Source organism: Coregonus clupeaformis, chromosome 20 (genome assembly GCF_020615455.1).
Source record: "Coregonus clupeaformis isolate EN_2021a chromosome 20, ASM2061545v1, whole genome shotgun sequence".
Taxonomy (NCBI): Eukaryota; Metazoa; Chordata; class Actinopteri; order Salmoniformes; family Salmonidae; genus Coregonus; species Coregonus clupeaformis.
The window spans coordinates 35965116-35989836 of record NC_059211.1 but is presented as its reverse complement, the minus strand read 5'-3'; the positions used below and the strand labels follow the sequence as shown (position 1 = coordinate 35989836).

General features: G+C 44.7%; 1 protein-coding gene across 1 annotated transcript in view; it reads right to left on the bottom strand.

Annotated features, from left to right (window-relative positions):
* LOC121553851 (ubiquitin carboxyl-terminal hydrolase 43) overlaps positions 1-23634 on the bottom strand; it is a 59252-nt gene extending 35618 nt beyond the window's left edge. Inside the window, 4 exon segments of the mRNA XM_045205482.1 lie at positions 3396-3540; positions 4814-4949; positions 6373-6465; positions 23532-23634. Of these exon segments, the coding sequence (XP_045061417.1) occupies positions 3396-3540; positions 4814-4949; positions 6373-6465; positions 23532-23632 (475 nt within the window). The 5' untranslated portion in view covers positions 23633-23634.
* Between the last annotated feature and the right edge of the window lie 1087 nt (positions 23635-24721).

Below are 24721 nucleotides of genomic sequence, written 5' to 3'. Positions count from 1 at the left end.
CTATTTTAATTCCAGGTTTTAAGGCAACAAAATAGTAAAAATGCCAAGAGGGGGTGAATACTTTCGCAAGCCACTGTATCTGTATTTTATACCTCTCTCTCTCCCTCCTTCATAATGTTTTCAACAAATTTATTGGGCTCTGCTAATTTTGACTCCCCACCAGGAGGCAATGGGCCTGATTCCCAGTCCCCCGCTGAGCTACTTTCTCTTATCCGACATGAGAAATCGTAACCTTTCCTTTGCTAACCAAATTCCCCATTTCAATTTGGGACTTTTATTAGCCGGTGAGCAGATTGGCTTTGTGCCTGCGCTGTGCCCGCTGGGGCTCAGATTGTGCCGATGTTGTAGAGAGAGTTATGAGACACACACACACACACACACACACGACACAGAGACAGACAGACAGGCACACATGCCTGCACGCACACACACACTCACATGAAATGAGATTATACACACAGGGCCATTACTCATGGTGAGGAGTCTGGACCACGCCGGGGGTCGACTGTGTGACTGTCTGTCTTTAGCCCACGGGGGGAGTGACGCACAGGCTAAGGCACATATGTACCAGCCAAAAGGGGGCTGGGACGTGTGTGTGTGTGTGTGTGTGTGAGAAAGAGAGTGAGAGAGAGAAAGAGAGCGAGAGCATGCGTGCATTCGGGTGCTTGAGGGTGACTGGCTGATTTGTTCCGCAAATGAGGGCCTGTCTGGTCACAGGTTTAAAGAGCCAACGGTGTCCATGATTAAACATATTTCTACAGCGGAAGAGAAGGAGGGAGGGAGGTACTACAAGCTTAATACAGTCAATATGGGTCGTGACAGCAGTGGTTTGAACGCTAGCTCATATACGTAAGCATCCTCTGTTTATTTAAGACGATGACAGTGGTTTACTGACAGGTTGTCTTATTCTAACATGCCCCATTTAAATTAGGCTCTAACAGCATGCAAAGGTTCCACAGCATATTTCTACGGCTAGCCACAAGAGATAGGGATTTCTGGGTATTGTTTGTGACAGACTGAGCAGACAGATCTGTCACAATAGTTCATTCTTAATTAGGACAATTTCCTTATTAATTGTGGCTCATCATGAAAATATCATTATAGCCTACCATCCTAAAATATATTATCAACCCAGCCCCATTCTTCAGTATTACATTTCTCAATTAGTTCGCTAAAACTAAATGGGTGGATGCCGTACTGGATGCTGAAACCACAGCATTATAGCTCCATAATAATGCATGTATATTTCAATGGCTCATTTGATTACATCCACATCACCCAGTGGTTCTGATTGAGTGATGATTACACATGATTACAGTAATTGGATACTTAACCAGTACAATAAGGAACACACTAACCAATTAGACGACAATAGGATGTAACAATATCTTATCATGTCTTCTCCCTCCCCACAGCTTTGTAAAGCTAACAGTACACACACACACACACACACACACACACACACACAATGTTACTCAGGCTTCTATTCAATCTAATCCATTAAAGCAATGAAGGCCCTATTCAATAAACCTGTTACGAGCGTTTAGCTGTTGTGAAATGACCCACCATTGTTATGCAGACTATGGGGTAGTTAAGATGGCAGGGAGGTGTTATGAGATGTCAGAAACAGTAATGACGCTTGCAATAACTGAATGCATGTTATGTCGAGTCTAATCAGCCCAGTTGAGGTTTTGAATCATTACACTGGTAATAGGAGTTCACTCATCATTTACAGTAGAATGTGTATACAAAATATATAGTTATTGTATACATGTGTGTACTGCATGTGTGCTTTTGAGTGCTAATGAGTGTCAGTGTGTGTGTGTGTGCCTGTGTGTCTCTTCCGCTCTCCTCTGATCACCTCCATTAGTGCTGGGACATTATTTTCTCTCCTCTGTCTCGAGGTGATAAGGATATCGTTTTATCGTTGCTGGAGAGAGATTGAGGATCGTACATTTTTCATGACCCCTTTGAGCACATTATTGAATTATTGATGTGGCCCTTTTCAGGAGTTAAAGAACATTGAAAAACACTAAAGGTTTCTTTTAGCGTTGTGTTGCTCTGAACGTAGCCCTCCCGGTCGGGCGTCCCGCAGGGATAAGAGTTAAGACACCCACCTTTTGGAAATGGGTCAACTAGAAAGGAGTCAACAGGTGAAAACAAGTGTGTGTGTGCGTACATGCGCAGTCGCCATATCAATAGTTAATTTGACGCCGCCTGGCGAAGCTGGGGCTGATTTCAAAGGGAGGTGACGCAAGGCTGGCTCCATCTCATCCACGTTCACGATCCAAGTATGTGAGAGAGTGAGTGTATGTGTGTGTGCATGTATGTCGTGTGTGTGAGTGAGTGAGAGCGAGCCTTTACCTCAAGCCCTCAGCTAGATATAAGACCGTCAGGGACACTGTCTGAGAGAATTGAATAACCTAGACAGAAATACAGTACCTGTCCATGAAATAACACGAAATAGCAAAAAGGAGAAGACTGTCGTGTGCAAGGATTCAACACCTTTCAACATTGATCCACTGAAATTGAAACAGCTAAGAACCTATACAGTGCCTTGCAAAAGTATTCATCCCCCTTGGCGCTTTTCCTATTTTGTTGCATTACAACCTGTCATTTAAATGGATTTTTATTTGGAGTTCATGTAATGGACATACACAAAATAGTCAAAATTGGTGAAGTAAAAAAATAAATAACAGAAAAGTGGTGCGTGCATATGTATTCACCCCTTTGCTATGAAGCCCCTAAATAAGATCTGGTGCAACCAACTAGTTAAATAAAGTCCACCTGTGTGCAATATAGGTGTCACATGATCTCAGTATATATACACACACCTGTTCTGAAAGGTCCCAGAGTCTGCAACACCACTAAGCAAGAGGCACCACCAAGCAAGCGGTGCTATGAAGACGAAGGAGCTCTCCAAACAGGTCAGGGACAAAGTTGTGGAGAAGTACAGATAAGGGTTGGGTTATAAAAAATATCAGAAACTTTGAACATCCCACGGAGCACCATTAAATCCATTATTAAAAAATTGAAAGAATATGGCACCACAACAAACCTGCCAAGAGAGGGCCGCCCACCTCTTGTCTTATTGTTTGTCTCACAATAAAAAAATATTTAGCATCTTCAAAGTGGTAGGCATGTTGTGTAAATCAAATTGATACAAACCCCCCCAAAAATAAGGCAACAAAATAGGAATGATGCCAAGGGGTTTGAATACTTTCACAAGCCACTGTAGCTCTATAGTGTTTGTCTGAACAAACACTATCCATTGTGCTAAAGCCAAAAAGCTTCGGGCTAGCCTGAGAGAGAGCGAGAGAGAGAGCGAGAGAGAGAGCGAGAGAAAGAGAGAGAGCGATAGAGAGACTTGGGGCTGTGGCTGCAGCCATGATTACCCGAGATTCGCGTGGAGCCTCCCCGTGTGTGGAGGGGCGGAGCCTGGAAGGCATAGACCACATCGCTCTCGGCAACGCTGGTCAGATCGTCGTCGTCAGAGAACGAACGCTGGAAGCCGGTGGCGTAGAGCTCTGACAGGATCACCTGGATGGGGGGCGGGGGGGGTGATGGAGGGAGAGAGCGAGCGAGGAGGAGATGGTTTAAAGAGATGTACATTGCTTAATACAGCACGGAAGTAGACTTTATAATAAACAGCCGTGGACATGGCTAAGTGGCTTAGCATGGGGGTCAAACACACACATACACAGGCTAATAGTTGTAGACAGACAAGCTATAGAGGACAAAGGGAATGTATGTGGCAAAGCAAACAGAGAAAACCCGCAAATCAAACAAAGCAGACATGCTATATTTGTGTTTTAAGTCTGTTCAAGATCCTTCTAAAGTAAACACATATTAAAGGCCCAGTGCAGTCAAAAATGTGATTTTCCACACTATGGGGTTGGAATAAAACTTAAATTTGGATAATTACGATAATGCCCTTTTAGTGTAAGAGCTGTTAAAAAATAAGTATCAGTCTGTTTTGGTGGGATGGAGTTTTGGCCTGCTTGGTGACATCACCAGGCGGTAAATTAGTTAATAGACCAATAAGAAAGAGAGTTCCAAACCTCTGCCAATAACAGCTTTCAGTTTTCCCCTCCCCACTCAGACTACTCCCAGACAGTCCTAGCAAAATTCTTGCTTGAGAAATGTCTCTTTGCTAAGAAGCTAACTTTGTATATTTTTGACAATTTTAATTGAAAACAATCACAGTAAGGTACTTAATTGTTACCCAGAAATTATTTGATATCGAGATAAAAACAGCTGCATTGGACCTTTAAGGATTCCTTACTATCTCCTCACTTCTGTTTTCTGAGAAGGCTTTCGTCAAATCACAAACAAACAGACAGACAAACAGTGATGTCCCATCCCGCTCATCCTCACATAGCATGACGAGACTTTAGGCCCAGCTGTGGGGCTGACAGCTGACTCTCTCAGTCTGGAATATTCCTATCTTTCTCTCTTTTCCTGTCTATCTGTTCCCTCTTTTCATCTGCTCCATTCTCTGTCATTCTGCGTCTGGACTGCTCCTTTCTCTGTCTGTCTAGCCCCTCTCTCTTTCTCTGTCTGGTTTTCCTTTTTCATAGCAGCAGGGCTTTCCATGATGGTCCCTTTAAAACCGGTAAAAAGCCTCTGTCTGAGATGTATTAACGGACAGAGATTCTCACCACGACTAAGGGAGAGGGTTTTATATGTTACAGTGAGTGAGTGGAATAATTCATTTACACCCCATAGAGACAGGATAGAGCTGGATAGGGCCTTTTAGATTTTGTAGGCTAACGAGTCTGGCCCACTAACCGTGTGTGTGTGCAGCCCCTACCTGGTCTGGCGTGATCTTGCCCTCCTCAGCCACCATGGCACGCAGGCAGGAGATGGAGCCAATGAGAGGCACAGCCAGACCAACACGTATATACCTCTGACCCTTAGTACTAAGCACCAGGGTCACACTCATACACCTGGAGAGAGAGAGAGAGAGAGAGAGAGAGAGAGAGAGAGAGAGAGAGAGAGAGAGAGAGAGAGAGAGAGAGAGAGAGAGAGAGAGAGAGAGAGAGAGAGAGAGAGAGAGAGAGAGAGAGAGAGAGAGAGAGAGAGAGAGAGAGAGAGAGAGAGAGAGAGAGAGAGAGAGAGAGAGAGAGAGAGAGAGAGAAGAGAGAGAGAGAGAGAGAGAGAGAGAGAGAAAGGGCGAGAGAAAAGAAATAAAGCGAGAGAGAGAGAGAGAGAGAGAGAGAGAGAGAGAGAGAGAGAGAGAGAGAGAGAGAGAGAGAGAAAGAAAGCGAAAGAAGAAACTTGTTACAGCCAGTTCTTCACAAGCACACACACACACACACACACAAAGACAGGTTCTAGACATTACACTTGCTGTGCTGTTCTCTTATCTCCTCCACAATGTCTGTCTGGGCATGTCTGACTGCAAGGCGATGCTAACGTGTTAGCATTAGCACCACAGGGCGCTTGTCTGTGTCTGCTGAGGCACGCCTATCTACAATCAACAGGAGCTAGCTAGTGCAGAAGATGTAGGCATGACAGGTGGAGCAATGGAAGGATGAAGGGGTGAGCACTTAGTGCTATTTGAGGCCACAGGTTTGAGGTATGACTCAGTGGAGGGATAGAGAGATGGAGGGATAGAGATGGAGAAAAGTCTGGGAGAGAGACAGGAGCCCTGATGACGCCCCAGCTTCCTGCTTTCCCATCATGCATTATTCAGGAAGTGTTGCGTCGTCGCTAACAGAGTGCTCAAAGAGCAGAGACACAGGGAGGATGTGAGAGCTGGTTTGTTGATGTTGTTAGACATGCTGAGATGAGATGAGACTGGATGAGAGACAGAGATGTGGTATACAAAGTAAGCGCCAGTGATGTTAGTTAACCCCCTGCTGATGTAAGAAGACGCCACCATCACTGAGATCTCACTGAGATTTCAGTTGCTGACAGCGGGGCGATAAGGGGAATATGCCATTAGTAAGTGAGGACAATGACATGAGAGGATACATCCATCCCAAAATCAGTAACTGTGTGGGTCTCACTTGAACCGATGAGGATTCATGAGTCAGTCTCTTAGTATTAAGGCCATATACTGGATATGTGAGAGCTATACAATAGTTATACCTTAATACAAATGCGGTAAGTTGCATCGGATAAGAGTGTCTACTACCAAACTAGCATGTTAATAGCATCAGTATCAGACTGGCCCTGTGGATAGACATGTTATTCCAGCAACCTGTTGTGTGTCTATCAGAAACACCCACCCTGCTTTTCACAACACTAGCACTTGATCATATTCCATTGTGTCTTGTCACAAAAAGGGAGAACTGGTCAAATAAAAAGTGTACATGTCACACAAACACACACACGTGCAGTGGCTTTATGACTGGTGTCGCTTACCTGGTTTGCCGTAGGGGAATGGGCAGTGAGATGCAGAGGAAGGGGTCAAAGGTGTTGCTCTGTTTAAGGCAATGTGGACATGTCAGGGAGGACCTACAGACAACAAAGAGAGAGGGAGAGACGGGTTGGGTTAAAGGGATACTTCACCCCAATTACAAAATGACATATTGGTTTCCTTACCCTGTAAGCAGTCTATGGACAAGGTATGACAGTAATCACTGCTTTGCTTTTGTTTACCTGGCCACTGTTTCAAATGCTAACTTTTTAGCATTTGTGGCACAATTCCAAAGCAAGTCAATGCTAGCTATATTAGCATTTTTGTGCTTCATGTCCAAGTCATTTATTAGTCACTTGGGTTGAGTGGAGAGGTAAAGATTTTCGACCTCACCTGGCAGGGCTTCTATATGTGTAACGTCATGCATGTAGATGGACAGAACAGAGAAAGTGCATTTAGCTCCAAGAGAGACAACACTCCACCTGGAACCACACATCCCCAGTAAGAAACACACCGGAATAGACTGAAATATTCACAAGACAGGAGAGAAATAAAGTTGTTTTATTTGAATATTTCAGCAGGTGTTCAAAAACCGTGCTGGGAAGAGAGGAATGAGGGGAAGAGAAAAAGAGAACAAAGAAAAAGAGAGTAATCCAGCAGGAATACAGCGGTTAACCGTTAATCGCTTAATCCATCTTAAATACATTTGACCGGTAATGCTCATCGGTCTATAGGTTCATTTGCATAATTTTGTAGAATTAAATTGCTGCGTGTGTTTTCGTTAGTCATCATGCTTTTTATTTATCACACGCACACAGCATACAGGGCCTAGCTTGAGGAGCGGAATAGCCTACCTCCTGGAGTGAACCCTGCTTTTGTAAACCCAGTCATTGCGCAACAAATAACAATTCTAAATGCAATCGCGTGTTAAACTCTTTGGTGGCTACGATTAAAAAGGAGCTATTTTTATTTCTCAATCTCAACTTGTAAAGCGCGCCTCCCATTCGCCATTCGGATGCCTACCGTTAACTATCAGCGCGTCACCCACCACTTTACAGTGTGAACTTTACTTCAAAGTGGCCCTGCAAAAATCCATCCATAGAAACGTGGAGACTATTATTTTATAAAGACTTCCTCATGCCATTAATCAGCATTTCTCTCCTGTTCTATTGGTTTTCATATCAACTTTATTTCATTGTCCAGAAGCCAAAGGCCCAATCCTAATAATATTAGCAACCCATCATAGTAGTTGCTATTAGCAGGGGTGCACATAACTGGTACGCAGGTACGCAAGCGCGACAAAAATCAGGAATGCGTAATGCCACTTGTGTTACTACGCGCCTTTGCGTACTTGACCGATCTTCTCATCTAACCTTACACATGACATGTTGCTTGTCAACTACTGTCAGGGATGTCCAAAAAGCAACAGACATTAAGCAGCTTCTTTGGCGTTTCGCCACCTACAAAGAAACGCCAACTGGAGCCAGAGCCGAAGAACATACTTTTTTCGGAAAAGTGGTTCCAAGATGTGCAGTGGCTTGAAGCTAACGATGAGCGCACTGAAATGTGGTGCAAGATTTGCCGCTCAAATCCACATCTAGCAGACAAAACAGGTGCATTTTATAAAGGCTCAAAGAATTTCAACCATCCTTTATTTGACAAACATGAAAAGAGCAAGGAGCACACGAATGTGGCGCAAGCCATTGCTAATAAACAAGCTAGCCGAGAAGAAATGTCCACTTGCCCACTTGCCAGATGGCGAGACAAGCTGAATGAAGAACAGCGGCAAGCTCTGTTTAATACTTTTCTCCTCGCCTTCCATAAAGCTAAACACGCACGTCCCATGTCTTCCTATTCTGAGGATGTTCCTTTACTGAAGCGGCTAGGAGTAAATGTCGGAGGTGCATATCATTCACGTGAAGGGGGCACACGGATCATGCAGAGCATCGCTCACACCATCAGCGGGGAGTTACGAGCCAAGTTGCAGTCTGCTGAATTTTGGGGGCTGCTTTTTGATGGATCTGAGGACATCACAAAAACTGAGCAGGAAATCATTTACATTGTGTCTGTGTCCAGCAACGGCGAGTTTATATCGGACTTTATTGGACTGATTGAATTGGGTGCTGACCGAACCGCGCAGGCCATAACAGACGGACTTGTGAGACTTTTCCAGGACACAGGCTTGGATGACTGGACAACAAAGTTGGTCGCTGTGTGCACAGACGGGGCTGCTGTCAACGTAGGTATCTACAACGGCGTTGTGCCAAAACTCCGGCAACTTACTGCGGTTGGAGACTCCCTTGTGCACATTCTGTGCATCGCACACACACTGGAGAATTGCGCAAAATCAGCTGATCGCAACGTTCCTTACTGTGAGACATTTAATCGCTCTGTGGTCAAGCTGCTGCAGTTTTATTTACAAAAAGGTGGAGTAAAAAAAACTGCTGCACTGAATAAGCTATGTGAAGAAAATGGGATCTCCTTTGTGAAACTGGGTAAGTTTCATAATATCAGATGGTCTGCATGGAGGCATGAAACACTGTTAAAAATATCAAGACTATTGCCAGCCATTAAAATGCAACTGGTTAAGAGTGATAACAGTGACTTGCAGCATATCTGCACAGAGCGTTTTCAGTGCTTTCTGTCAAACATGCTTGACATTTGCAACATTTTGAAGACCACATCCATTAGGTTTCAGAAGGAAAAGCTGACCATTGGAGAATGTAAGGATGAACTCATGGTGGCCATTGGACAGTTCACACTTCTGCTTGATGGTGAAAGCCACAGGGCACACACTGTTTCCAATGCTGAAGCTGACAGAGACAAGACACACTTACTCAGGGGGTTAATTGAAGAGTTTGAAATCAGATATGACTCCCTCAAGTCATGTGATCATTTCTTAGTATTTGATCCTTCAACATGGCCTCAGGAAATGCAAGACCTCTACAGTTTTGGAAACACAACAGTTTGCAGCATTCTCAAGAAATATGAGGCCACCTTGCAACTTGACAAAGATACCACTGTGACAGAATGGATGCGCTTAAAGCAGGCAGGAAAACGCCTGGGAGCCTCTTCTGTGTATGACTTGGTCCAAATAGTAAATACAAGTAACCCAGATGCTTACTCCAACATCAACAAGGTGGTTAAGCTGTCTTTTACACTGCCTTTAAGCAGTGCAGCTTGTGAGAGGGGATTCTCACATCTCAACATAATAAAAACCAAGTACAAATCTCGTCTGTCACATGCTCGTCGCTCAGTGATAAAGGTAACGTCCTCAACATAGGAATGACCAATATCAATATTCAGACTTTGGTGTCACTGCAGAATAATAAAAAGGAAGGTTCTAAGTAACATCATACCAACGTTTGCAGTATGTTGACCACAGCCCCATATTGCACCTAGCAAAGGACTTCCACCTCCTTTGATCATAATCACACACAGATACACACGACTGGGAGGAGACTAGCTGGTCACAAAACACACCAACATTTAATATCTATATTCGTTTCACAGGGAAGTCAACATCTTATCAGCTCATTTTACCTCCTTCTATTGCACCAATCTCACTGTGAAAAACAGTACTGTTCAAGGATGCCTTGCTAGTTGCAGACCACAGAGACATTTGACCCAAAGCCTGCTGTTGACCTGTGGATGGAGACAGCTAATCGGAGGCTCAACGAAGGACAGGGAGGTGCATCTGCAGCATCTTCATCATCTACCATGCAGGAAGCTGAAGCAGAGGACAGTGGGGGCGACACTGAAGAGGACAGTGGTGGCGGCACTGAAGAGGACAGTGGTGGCGGCACTGAGGAGGACAGTGGTGGCGGCACTGAGGAGGACAGTGAGGAAGACTGCACTTATTAAGACCACGCTACATATGGGGTGAGTACCAGACACCATCTGCTGGTACTAACCTGAGTAACTCACTGAAAAAGTTATGTGCACCCCTGGCTATTAGATTTCCCCCTCTTTCTAAGTTTCTAATTGAGATTTAATCTCTGTCACGTATGGAACTGCTTGCATTAGGTGCGCAGTTTAGAACTGTGTTTTCCGCTAATTGCATTTGGGCAAATGTTTTAAAATGACGTTTTATTAGCTGCTTCATTACAGGAGTTGCATGTTCAATAATAGGCTATAGCCTTTTGACTGTAAGACGATAGGCTTGCTACTGTTGCATGTTTCTATTAAGCTCTTAATGAAAAATGTCCGGTCCTTGTATGCATGCATACTATCAGAGAGGAAGAGGCGAAGCGAGAGGTTTCACTCACACCAAAATCTGTCCAAAATAAGTCCTATGGGCTTATTTTGGGCCTAAGCTTGTCGCCTGCCTTCCCATCTTTGGACGACTCCCATTATTCTGGCGGAAACATAAACATCTTGTCATTATATACAGATCTCTCACAGCATTTTCTGTCGGTCACGTCATTTTATGTAACAGTTTGTTGACCGGTTAATGAGGGCCAGTAAGTCGGCAGCAAAATTGACCGAAATTTGCATCCCTAAGTAGATGTGGTTAATAGAAAAAGAGAGTAATCCAGCAGGAATACAGAAGAGAGAGCACCAAGTCAACTGAGAAGCAAGGACATCCAGATTGACAGGGACATGACATCATTACTCTGCGACATCATCCCAATGCAGTATGGGTACGCTGGTCAAAAGAGTCACTCTCCCGTCTCATCCTCCCGTGTCACACAGGGCATCCACTACCACTGTCAACCAACACAAACATGACTCCAACATGAATACCTCCCTGGCCAGTGGCCCAGCCAGAGTACACCCTGAGGGATATAGTAGTGGTGTGGAACAGGGGGGATCAGCCCTACAGGGGGGATCAGCCCTACAGGGGGATCAGCAGGGGATGAGCCTGGGGCTGGGAAAGCCAGCCAAGAGGACTGTGTCAGCAGCATCCCCATGGGGAGGGGGAGAGACGGGGAGAAGGGAAAGATGGAGGCAGAGGAGAGAAGGAAAGGTGGTAGAGAGAAAGATGGAGGCAGAGGACAGAAGGAAAGGTGGTAGAGAGAAAGATGGAGGCAGAGGAGAGAAGGAAAGGTGGTAGAGAGAAAGATGGAGGCAGAGGAGAGAAGGAAAGGTGGTAGAGAGAAAGATGGAGGCAGAGGAGAGAAGGAAAGGTGGTAGAGAGAAAGATGGAGGCAGATGAGAGAAGGAAAGGTGGTAGAGAGAAAGATGGAGGCAGAGGAGAGAAGGAAAGGTGGTAGAGAGAAAGATGGAGGCAGAGGAGAGAAGGAAAGGTGGTAGAGAGAAAGATGGAGGCAGAGGAGAGAAGGAAAGGTGGTAGAGAGAATGATGGAGGCAGAGGACAGAAGGAAAGGTGGTAGAGAGAAAGATGGAGGCAGAGGAGAGAAGGAAAGGTGGTAGAGAGAAAGATGGAGGCAGAGAAGGAAAGGTGGTAGAGAGAATGATGGAGGCAGAGGACAGAAGGAAAGGTGGTAGAGAGAAAGATGGAGGCAGAGGAGAGAAGGAAAGGTGGTAGAGAGAAAGATGGAGGCAGAGGAGAGAAGGAAAGGTGGTAGAGAAAGATGGAGGGGTGAAAGAATGAAGACGAGACAGACACAAAGCAGATTGGTTGGAGAGAGAGGGGCAGCCATTCAGGCTAGCTTGTGTGGAACATATTAGCTCCACTGTGCTGATACATTTGACTGCTCCGCTCTTTCTGCTTTCTCTTTTCAACCTGGTTGTTTTCAGCTGGATGAGTCCAGGTTATCAGGTGTTCTGCTGAGTCACTCCAGGACAGTGATGCAGTCAAGTATAGTCAGTACAGGTCTGTAGCTAGAGTTGTTACTCCAATCTAGACCAGGGCCTGTAACCACAAAGCGTATCAGAGTAAGAGCGCTGATCTAGGATCAGGTCCCCACCTGTCCTTATAATCGTATTCCTTTTGATCTAAAAGCCGAAACTAATCCTAGATCAGCACTCCTACTCTGAGAGGCTTTGTAGATATGTGCCCAGATATCATAGAAATAGCATTACTATTTTAATAGAATTACTTATTCTATTTCTATGGATCTAGTAATTATTTTCTATGGATCTAACACAGATTTCCCCATTCAAATTTCTAGGTCAGGCTGTAAATGACATTCTGAGAGTTGGTTAAAATGATTACTCTGCATGGGAAAGTGACAGTCACAGCATTAGTGGTGCTTCCACGTTCCAACATCATTTAGAACACACACACACACACACACACACACACACACACACACACACACACACACACTAGCATCACTTAGAACTCTATGTGTGGAGGCTGACAGCATTTCCAGTCTGGTTGGTTCATCTGTCTGTGAAGAGAGAGTCTGTCAGTGTGTGTGTCTGTGAGGAGAGAGTCTGTCAATGTGTGTGTGTGTCAAACCTATCCTCGCACCACCACCCACTCTGCATTTGTCTGACTCTCACAGCACCAATCTTCTGGCCTCTAGCCCACAGCAACGAGTTAGCAGTCCTACCAACCGATGGTCTACCAGAGACCCTTATTCATCATTTATACAGATGAGGTTTTGAACAGCCTCTCTGCACCACCTAAATAAATAGTACGTGACCAGCATTACTAAACACGTAGCCTCATATCACCTTTCTTGAACGCAGCATCTATATACAGTGGGGAGAACAAGTATTTGATACACTGCCGATTTTGCAGGTTTTCCTACTTACAAAGCATATAGAGGTCTGTAATTTTTATCATAGGTACACTTCAACTGTGAGAGACGGAATCTAAAACAAAAATCCAGAAAATCACATTGTATGATTTTTAAGTAATTAATTTGCATTTTATTGCATGACATAAGTATTTGATACATCAGAAAAGCAGAACTTAATATTTGGTACAGAAACCTTTGTTTGCAATTACAGAGATCATACGTTTCCTGTAGGTCTTGACCAGGTTTGCACACACTGCAGCAGGGATTTTGGCCCACTCCTCTATACAGACCTTCTCCAGATCCTTCAGGTTTCGGGGCTGTTGCTGGGCAATACAGACTTTCAGCTCCCTCCAAAGATTTTCTATTGGGTTCAGGTCTGGAGACTGGCTAGGCCACTCCAGGACCTTGAGATGCTTCTTACGGAGCCACTCCTTAGTTGCCCTGGCTGTGTGTTTCGGTCGTTGTCATGCTGGAAGACCCAGCCACGACCCATCTTCAATGCTCTTACTGAGGGAAGGAGGTTGTTGGCCAAGATCTCGTGATACATGGCCCCATCCATCCTCCCCTCAATACGGTGCAGTCGTCCTGTCCCCTTTGCAGAAAAGCATCCCCAAAGAATGATGTTTCCACCTCCATGCTTCACGGTTGGGATGGTGTTCTTGGGGTTGTACTCATCCTTCTTCTTCCTCCAAACACGGCGAGTGGAGTTTAGACCAAAAGCTCTATTTTTGTCTCATCAGACCACATGACCTTCTCCCCATTCCTCCTCTGGATCATCCAGATGGTCATTGGCAAACTTCAGACGGGCCTGGACATGCGCTGGCTTGAGCAGGGGGACCTTGCGTGCGCTGCAGGATTTTAATCCATGACGGCGTAGTGTGTTACTAATGGTTTTCTTTGAGACTGTGGTCCCAGCTCTCTTCAGGTCATTGACCAGGTCCTGCCATGTAGTTCTGGGCTGATCCCTCACCTTCCTCATGATGATTGATGCCCCACGAGGTGAGATCTTGCATGGAGCCCCAGACCGAGGGTGATTGACCGTCATCTTGAACTTCTTCCATTTTCTAATAATTGCGCCAACAGTTGTTGCCTTCTCACCAAGCTGCTTGCCTATTGTCCTGTAGCCCATCCCAGCCTTGTGCAGGTCTACAATTTTATCCCTGATGTCCTTACACAGCTCTCTGGTCTTGGCCATTGTGGAGAGGTTGGAGTCTGTTGGATTGAGTGTGTGGACAGGTGTCTTTTATACAGGTAACGAGTTCAAACAGGTGCAGTTAATACAGGTATAGAGTGGAGAACAGGAGGGCTTCTTAAAGAAAAACTAACAGGTATGTGAGAGACGGAATACTTACTGGTTGGTAGGTGATCAAATACTTATGTCATGCAATAAAATGCAAATTCATTACTTAAAAATGATACAATGTGATTTTCTGGATTTTTGTTTTAGATTCCGTCTCTCACAGTTGAAGTGTACCTATGATAAAAATTACAGACCTCTACATGCTTTGTAAGTAGGAAAACCTGCAAAATCGGCAGTGTATCAAATACTTGTTCTCCCCACTGTAGCTCAAGACGACTGAATTAAGACATAACACCATGACTAAACTTGCAGCCTCACCCTTTTGGAATGCAGCTCTCATATAGTAGGCTTACATATAGCACATGCTATGCATCAACATACATTAGACAGAATTCAAACATCATAATACAGACATAGTGCTTTTAGAGAATGTTTGACCAGTAAATTGGTCGAAGAGCTTTCTTGAACGCAGCTCTCATAGCAAACAGCTCATACTGTGCATTACCCTAAACCTACATTCGACAGAATGAAGATACTGTATCAGACACATAACACAGACCTTTTAGTAAATACATTTGAACCCACGGTGAACCTCGTCTTCCATCAATCCCCTTTTCCTTTCAGTTTCACCAGCTACAAATCCCTCTCTGCTTGAATAATGTATTCCAATGGATTCACAGTCCATTTCATCAAAAAGTTGAGAGGAAAAATGTGAGATATAACTTTCACAGGGGTTGGAGTCATCCGGGTCTCAAAACCACTCAGTGCCCATGTGAAAAGCCCATTTGAGATTCAATATCACGTCACTGGTGATTTGCATTTTCCACAAATGTGGCTAAAAGCGGTGGTAGAGAAACATTGGTAATCGAGGGGGTTGTGAATTATGCCTGAACAGAAATGCAAGGACCCCAATCCCAGTCACTGATTGATACAGGCCGGCACAGAGGTCCTGATGCCATTTCAGCCCAGTGCCACTCCAGGACAAAGGCAAAGGCTCAAGTATCCCCTTCCTTAGTCGTTCGACTAACCAATCAATCCACAGAGAAATGTCTACAGTATAGTATCTACTGCCCTGTAATTAGCAAAACGTCTAAAGTGGAACACATGGTAATGACAAGTCCTTCCAGACCTTTACTCTACAGGTCAGCAGACAGTTCCTCCTCTGCTCCCTCCTTTCCTCTGCTCCCTCCTTTCCTCTGCTCCCTCTTTTCCTCTGCTCCCTCCTTTCCTCTACTCCCTCCTTTCCTCTCTTCCTCTGGTGAAATGGGGAGGGCAGCTGTAGCCAGAGCGAAATTCCCCTGTCAGTCAGTCTGTCTGGGTTGCTGGCGTCTGCGTTGGTTGGATGAGTGCACTGAGGCTGATCTGCTTTTCCATTAGAGACCTTTAAACAAAGGGCCCACGCCATGGGAAATTAACAGAGGGCTACGCCTCAAAGAAAATAAACAAATGTTTTAGGCTGCCTCTCTCTGAGGGGTGTGACGAGCTGGAAGATGAAGTCCGGGAGTTCGTGCAACACGGGACAGGAGACACGCTGATTGGTCTGTTGAATGCTTCCTGTGCTGGGACATTGGGATTTTGTCTTCAACTTCAAGAGATTGAGTGTGACATTTGTGATATTGGAGGCAGCACTAAGCCAAAAAGGATGTTCATTTGTTTAAAAAGTTTGAGTTGAAACCCCCCCAAAATAGTTGTTGTGACCGTCATCACACAGTGTTGATGAAGTTTAAGGTTGACCATCCTCATCCTCCTGCGCCAGTATTTCCTCTGTTGATGATGAGTACCATCTCTGAGAGGGGCCTGTGCAGTTCCAGTGTGTGCATGTCAGAGAGTTCATGAGTATGCGTATGGTTACTGCCTCTATCCACTCAGAGAAGGGCATCTGCATCCGTATCCTGCTTGCATACTGAGAGGTGCGATGCGCTTTGGTCCCCATCTGCTGTGTGGAGATATGAGGCTAGACGAGGCTCTAAACGTCCCTCTCTCTCTGGTCTCGATCCAGGACGCTGACAGCCTCCTCCTCCATGTCACCGGAGCATTGGGGACCCGAACACCAGTTGTGGAACTGATTCTCTAAACAAACAACTGCACTGGGCTATCATCTCTAGCAAGCTCCAACTGCAACCACTTACAGTGAGGGAAAAAAGTATTTGATCCCCTGCTGATTTTGTACGTTTGCCCACTGACAAAGAAATGATCAGTCTATAATTTTAATGGTAGGTTTATTTGAACAGTGAGAGACAGAATAGCAAAAAAAATCCAGAAAAACGCATGTCAAAAATGTTATAAATTGATTTGCATTTTAATGAGGAAAATAAGTATTTGACCCCTCTGCAAAACATGACTTAGTACTTGGTGGCAAAACCCTTGTTGGCAATCACAGAGGTCAGACGTTTCTTGTAGTTGGCCACCAGGTTTGCACAGATCTCAGGAGGGATTTTGTCCCACTTCTCTTTGCGGATCTTCTCCAAGTCATTAAGGTTTCAAGGCTGACGTTTGGCAACTCGAACCTTCAGCTCCCTCCACAGATTTTCTATGGGATTAAGGTCTGGAGATTGGCTAGACCACTCCAGGACCTTAATGTGCTTCCTCTTGAGCCACTCCTTTGTTGCATTGGCCATGTGTTTTGGGTCATTGTCATGCTGGAATACCCATCCACGACCCATTTTCAATGCCCTGGCTGAGGGAAGGAGGTACTCACCCAAGATTTGACGGTACATGGCCCCGTCCATCGTCCCTTTGATGCGGTGAAGTTGTCCTGTCCCCTTAACAGAAAAACACCCCCAAAGCATAATGTTTCCACCTCCATGTTTGACGGTGGGGATGGTGTTCTTGGGGTCATAGGCAGCATTCCTCCTCCTCCAAACACGGCAAGTTGAGTTGATGCCAAAGAGCTCCATTTTGGTCTCATCTGGCCACAACACTTTCACCCAGTTCTCCTCTGAATCATTCAGATGTTCATTGGCAAACTTCAGACGGGCATGTATATGTGCTTTCTTGAGCAGGGGGACCTTGCGGGCGCTGCAGGATTTCAGTCCTTCATGGCGTAGTGTGTTACCAATTGTTTTCTTGGTGACTATGGTCCCAGCTGCCTTGAGATCATTGACAAGAGCCTCCCGTGTAGTTCTGGGCTGATTCCTCACCGTTCTAATGATCATTGCAACTCGAGGTGAGATCTTGCATGGAGACCCAGGCCGAGGGAGATTGACAGTTCTTTTGTGTTTCTTCCATTTGCGAATAATCGCACCAACTGTTGTCACCTTCTCACCAAGCTGCTTGGCAATGGTCTTGTAGCCCATTCCAGCCTTGTGTAGGTCTACAATCTTGTCCCTGACATCCTTGGAGAGCTCTTTGGTCTTGGCCATGGTGGAGAGTTTGGAATCTGATTGATTGATTGCGTCTGTGGACAGGTGTCTTTTATACAGGTAACAAACTGAGATTAGGAGCACTCCCTTTAAGAGTGTGCTCCTAATCTCAGCTCGTTACCTGTATAAAAGACACCTGGGAGCCAAAAATATTTCTGATTGAGAAGGGGTGAAATACTTACTTCCCTCATTAAAATGCAAATTAATTTATAACATTTTTGACATTCGTTTTTCTTGATTTTTTTGTTGTTATTCTGTCTCTCACTGTTCAAATAAACCTACCATTACAATTATAGACTGATCATTTCTTTGTGAGAGGGCAAACATACAAAATCAGCAGGGGATCAAATACTTTTTTCCCCTCACTGTACTCTGTAGGCTCCTACAGTACAGATCCAACTCCATAAAATATAAGGTACATTGTGAGTGGGCACGCAAACACACCTGAGAACTCTCTTATCTTAAGTATGCGATTTCTCTTTTTATTACGAGGAGGGAAGATGTCAAAATTAAAACCTATTGGCACTCCTCACAATTACTCTACAGTCCTCAACCACTAGAGTCAATCATATCATGAAAACAGCATAAATAGTGTCAGAGAGTAATAAAGTGCTTCAGCTATGACAGTAGTGGATCAATACAATTGTACTGGTGTTTGTTTGGCAGAGAGGGTCGCTCAAGGTTAAGTAAACAGAGTAAACAGAACTACTATTACTAGTGGGGTAATTGGCAGACCCGTGTGTGTGCGAACAGTGTGTGGGTGTGAGAGAGAGTAAGTGTTAGCTGACGATATTTAGAAGGTGTCGGGTCAGAGAGAGGAAGCGGGGCTTGGCAGAGTCTCTACACTATGTACGTTAACAACAAACGCCAGTGGAGAGATCAAAGCAGCCCTCCACTTCATCAACTCTCTAACCCCCACTTCAAAGCATTCAGCCTGGGATGGGATCGGCTCAGAGACGCCCCAGGTAAGGTCAGGTGGGGGAGATGGCAGCCCAGGATGCCTCACCGATGGAGGGGGAGGAGAAGGAGTGTGAGTGGGTCATCATGGTAATAAAATCAAAAGGAGAGGTTGAATGAGGAGTGACTGTGTGAACTCTGGATAATCTGCTTTAAAAGGTTTGGCTTCAGAAATCTGCACCACCATCTTGGGCAGCTGTGCTGAACTGAAGACACAGGGGAGAGTACAAATAGAAAGACAATATCTATTTCCTCAGTCCTTTGGGTGCCTCCCAAATGGCATGCTATTACCTTTATAGTGCACAATGTTTAACCAGGGCCCATTGAAGTTGTGTAGTCTACTTGAAAGGAAAGAGAGTGCCATTTGGGATGCTGCCTTTGACACTAAGAAAACCAATGCTCCAAACTCAACATGACAGACTGAGGGTGTAGACGAAAACTCATTTGAGGCCGCAAAGTGACTGTCGCTCGTCTCTCCCGTCTCTGCAGCCTAAACCACCAGACAGCCTTCGCTCTAATCGCAAACATTTATTCAGATCAGAATGCCCCCGAGGAGTCTCACAGATATAAAAAGACTGGCAGACAGAGAGAGAGAGAGAGAGAGAGAGCGAGAGAGAGAGAGGAGTGAGACAGTGAGAATGGGTGATTGATTCAGAGAAAGATTGAAAGAAAGATAGTGAGATTGACAGAGAGAGAGAGAGAGAGAGAGAGAGAGAGAGAGAGGAGAGAGAGAGGAACCATCTAAGAGTGATTATTATTTTGTTTAGTCTTGCAATTAGAGACGAGTGCCATGGCAACCACAATTATAGAAGGACAATAACATAAGGAGGAAGTGTGGAGGACGAGTCACAGAACCCAAACTCATCAGAGCCAATGGGTGTTTCTCGATATGCATACTACCATGCTCCACACTCTCATGCTCTGACGACGTTCTCTTGAGTACGTTCTTGTGAGGACGAGAGTATGGAGAATGCATAAAACATTATATTTGAGAAGCACTCACACTTCCCCTCACACTGCACCTCCCCATTCACTGAACCTTCTTCCAGCCAGGACAATGTCAACAACAGACAAAACACGATATACACAAAGCAAATGTTGTACTTCATAATTATCAGCTACATTTACATTTTAGTCATTTAGCAGACGCTCTTATCCAGAGCGACTTACAGTTAGTGAATACATATTTTTTTATACTGGCTCCCCGTGGGAATCGAACCCACAACCCTGGCGTTGCAAACGCCATGCTCTATCAACTGAGCTACATCCCTGCCGGCCATTCCCTCCCCTACCCTGGACGACGCTGGGCCAATTGTGCGCCGCCCATGAGTCTCTCGGTCGCGGCCGGCTGCGACAGAGCTAGATATGTGAATCGTAATAATCAAGCTAGCCAGCTAGTTAAACAGGCATAAATGGCCTAAAAATTATGTTATGCAAGGTAGATATACATTTTTCGTGGGTAGCTACCAATTCTTCGTGGCTAGCTAGCTAGCTAGCCCTATTGACTTACTATGGACTTAGCTACCCAATCACTGAACCGTCTTCCAGCCAGGACAGTGGCAAGAGACTAAACGAGATATACACAAAGCAAATGTTTTACTTCATAAATATCAGCTAGCTATATGTGAATCGTAATAATGTTGCTAACCAGATGGCATAAAAAGTCACAAATGACCTAAAACTAATATTATGCAAAGTAGATGTCAATTCTTCGTGGGTAGCTAGCTAACAATTCTTCATGGCTATCTGGCTAGCTAGCTAACAGTAATAGCTAGCCAGTTATCCCTATTGAATTATTATAGGCTTCCGATCTATGGTACGTAGGCAGGTAAACATGCCAAAAATTTACACAGCATGTATTTATTTACATATCAAGATAAAATATTGTAGTCAAGCAACATATTATATGTGAATAAGCAACATTTCATTCCGAAGTCGGAGTGTATTTTCTCTCGCTTCAGCTCAAATAATGGCCACCATTGAAGAACTGTTGAGTCATTTTTTACGTGGTTGCGTCATATTTCTTTGCATACTTTCCGTTGAAGCTTGCATCGATGCATGCTTCAAAATATGTACAAACGGAGTACACATTCGAGAAGTGCCCTCCGTGCTCCATTCCTCCGTGCTCCATTGATTTTGACTCATACTCCGACCCTCCCGTGCTCCAATTTGCGTGCTCAGAGCACGGTAGTATGCATTTTGAGAAACACCCATTGTCTGAGTCACACTACTACACTACCTGTCTTGTGACTTCAGAAGTCTGGAAGGTGGAACACAGCCAATACTGCAACGTTGAGTTAGAATGTTGGAACGGAGCCCAATGTAACACAACAGTTTGAGTGCAGTGGATAGGATACATTACTTGTGTTGATCTGTATTCATACTCAAATGCACTTGCATGAACAGTTGCTAAGTACAGTTGTAGGCAGGCACAGTGCAGGAGCTTTACAGACAAAAGGAACTTTACAGACGGCCCCATGTAATGCAAGACCAGGCAGGGGTGGGGAACAGCCAGGCAGGCTCTACCTCTCCCAGGCTCTACCTGCAAGGTCATCTGTAACAAGCCCTCCAGCCACCTGCCCTCTCCATCTGTACCTCCCCCAACACCCTCCCACCTCCCTCCAGCCAAACCAGACAGCCGTTAGCCTGCTGCCTGAGTCTGTGTCCGGAACTCCAGAATCGCAATTACAGTGTAACCCTGCTACTCTCTGACACTTCAAGCTGTTGAGGTGGAGCCAGGCAGAAAATTACAAGGTGCGTTTCGGGAGAAACAACAGAGTTTGGAGTAGTTCTGTAATCACTTTACAGTAGACTGCATAATAATGTGACAAAAACATGTACTCAATACTGAGACATATACTTAGGGAGCAGACCATCAAAGTACTAATTACTGGTGCTTTAAGTGTTGTTTTGTAACCCCTGACTAAACACACACTACACTCTTTTTTAGCTGTCCCCATAGGAAAACCCTTCGAATAACCCTTTTTGGTTCCAGGTAGAACCTTTTTGAGTTCCATGTAGAACCATTTCCAGAGTGTGTTCTACCTGGAACAGAAAACGGTTCTCCTACAGGGACAGCCGAAGAACCCTTTTGGAACCCTTTTTTCTAAGAGTGTACTACTATTCGAGCCAGTTTGCTAGAGCAGGAAAATAATCTTGCAACAAAGGGAAATGTTAATTATTATGTGGATTATAATTAATGAACATTTTTGTAGGGGTGGATACATTTTTCGTTACGGCAACCCAAATCTGACATTTCTAAATTGAAATTACAAACTCCAGAAGCCTTTTAAAAACTCAAATACACTAGAAGTTTGCATTTCCTGCTTTGCAGGGAAATTCTCAGCAACAAAAGAGTGATCAAATTAAGATCCTACATCTGTATATCCATCCACCTGAGGGGGAAGGATGGTGAGTCCAGACACTTCACAGCTGTCAGCCAAAACTGTTCGTCTAGGTAGTGCACTATGAAGGGAATAGGGTGCCATTTGAGACAGAGACAAAATTGTTGATGAGAGGAGCTATTGCATTAGCATTCTTTACTAAGCTGTTTAGGGATGCATTTGGCGTCTCAGATTTCCCCTAGTGTCGCTACTCTTTCTGCTAATGAATTAACGGCTAATCTGATAATAGCACGTAAACACAACCATGTGCTGTTGTGGCAAACACATCATAGCCAAGAGCCAAGGGGGTTGGATGTTAAAGAAGACACTTTGAATAGCAGGAGGGATCATCATCACATTCAAGGGAACACCCGGAATTCCAATATTCCATCTCGGAATTCTGATATTCTGCCTCAAAATTCCGATATTCAATTTTAGACACACATTTTTCCATAAGGGAGAATGGATTCGGAGAGCAATTTCCAATTAGCAGCCTGGAGGAAACAGCGGGAGAGATCAGTCTCTGCAGGGATACAGTGGGTTTGTATAAGTGTATAATCCATAATCCTGTGATGAGGGAGTGGGAATCATAATCCCGTGATTGAATGGGTGGTTAACCCCGCGTCATCATCAATACAGTCTAACTGTCTGGGGTTAACCCTATACTGATTGACTCACGCTAATCTGCCAGCATGGTGTTAAGTCCAATACTAAGCCCGATACAACTGGAGTCCTTCTTTGTTATAGAGAGGAGCGCTGCCTGTGGCTGCAATCAACTCCCTGCAGATTCTGTACATTTAATGTCTAATCTCATTCTCTCTACAATATGGATGTGTCAAAGTCTAATCATCCGTTAAACTGCTCAGTCAATCCATGTGGTATACAGATCAGTGGTTGGTATCATAAAATCAACAAGTGGAACGTTTCAACAGATTGATCTAAGAAGAGAGATGGATGGGGAGGAAAGGAGATGAAGAACATCATGACAAGGCTAGCAGAGGGTCATCACATTTCTATTAGACTGGCTACGCAGGGAGCCTGCTGCTGCTACTGTGTGTGTGTGTGTGTGTGTGTGTGTGTGTGTGTGTGTGTGTGTGTGTGTGTGTGTGTGTGTTTACTGCAGACCAGGAGGAAAAGAGCTAAACAAGATTCAGACAGAGATTAATCCCAGAAAGTGTTCACAGCTCAATGTGACCTACTTTAGCAGGCTAGAGGTTCTTATCCACAGGAGGGAAAGTGCATGCTCACCTGTTCTGAATACCTATACTATATCTAACGGCATGCTATAGATTCTGGGGAGAGAAAACAATGCACACAGACATTACAGAAGCCTTGGATGAGGTGTTTGGGTACTCCATGAAGTCTCATGTGGGAGAAACGTTCTTGAATTGCTGCATAACTTAAGTATGCGTTATTACATGATCTGTACTAATTGAATGTGAGACTCTCACCTCTTATCGTCTGTTACTACTAAAGTACCTGTATGATAATATCTATGACTCCTACCTGTACTGTGCCTGAAAGTGGTCCTGGACGAAGCTGTGCCGCGTCCCAGGCTGGTGTGCTGCTGCTGGGCCGGAGACAGGGCTCTCCTCCCCTCCACCCATCGGGCCCTGGAACAGAGAGAACGCGTGAATGACTGTGTGTATATGTGTGTGTGTGAGAACGTGTGTGAAAGAGAACGTCAACACTGAAGCTAGAGCTGAACACCAGCAGGGTAACAAGGTGTGGCGGCAGGTAGCTTAGTGGGTAAGAGCGTTGTGCCAGTAACCGAAAGGTCGCTGGTTCTAATCCCCGAGCCGACTAGGTGAAAAATCTGTTGATGTGCCCTTAAGCAAGGCACTTAACCCTAATTGCTCATGTAAGTCGCTCTGGATAAGAGCGTCTGCTAAATGACTAAAATGTAAAAAATGTAAAATGTGTATCACAGCAGATGTGAACAGGAGCGCTACAGGAGGTAAACACATTAAAGTGAATATACTAAATCTGGGTTGAATCAAAACAAGTCGGTCCGGCTGCCCACTAGGGCTTTAAAGGCTCACCAAATCCACGGTTCGGAAATACGAATTGCGGTTTTGGGGATACGGTTCGGCTCAGTTTCAGTACAGCGGGAAAATGAAATGCCAACCGTTACTGTAGTTCATTCTTGTTTACTTAAGAAATACAAAGTGTTGATATTCCTGATTCCATATATGATCATGAGTCATATAATGCCTGATTAGAGCACAATCAGGAATAACAACATTTTGTATTTTCTTAAATGAAAAAAAAAAACATGATTACTCATCAATAACAACACTAAAAGAAAGTGCAATATGTGTGAAATCAATATGTAAACATGGCTCACACATTCTATAGGCCTATGCTATAATGTTTTCTTACAAAGACAAAAATATGCGCACTTGAGTGTCTCTCATAAAGGGGGCGTGTTTGTAGCACGGTACTTCTCATTTCCCACTCTGGGGTAATGTGATGGGCTGTCACTGTTAAGTAGCTCTAGATCCTCCATACTCAACTGGCGGAGCGCGGACCGGATCCGGACCCAGCACGGGGTCAATACGGACCACAGGTTCGTATTTTTACTTGGTCGGGCTTCGACCCCTGGTTTCATATAAACACACATAAGACATGGAAGAATGCGTAGAATTGCAGGAAATGAGTTTTAAACCAGCAAAAACAAATCTCTGACCCATGCA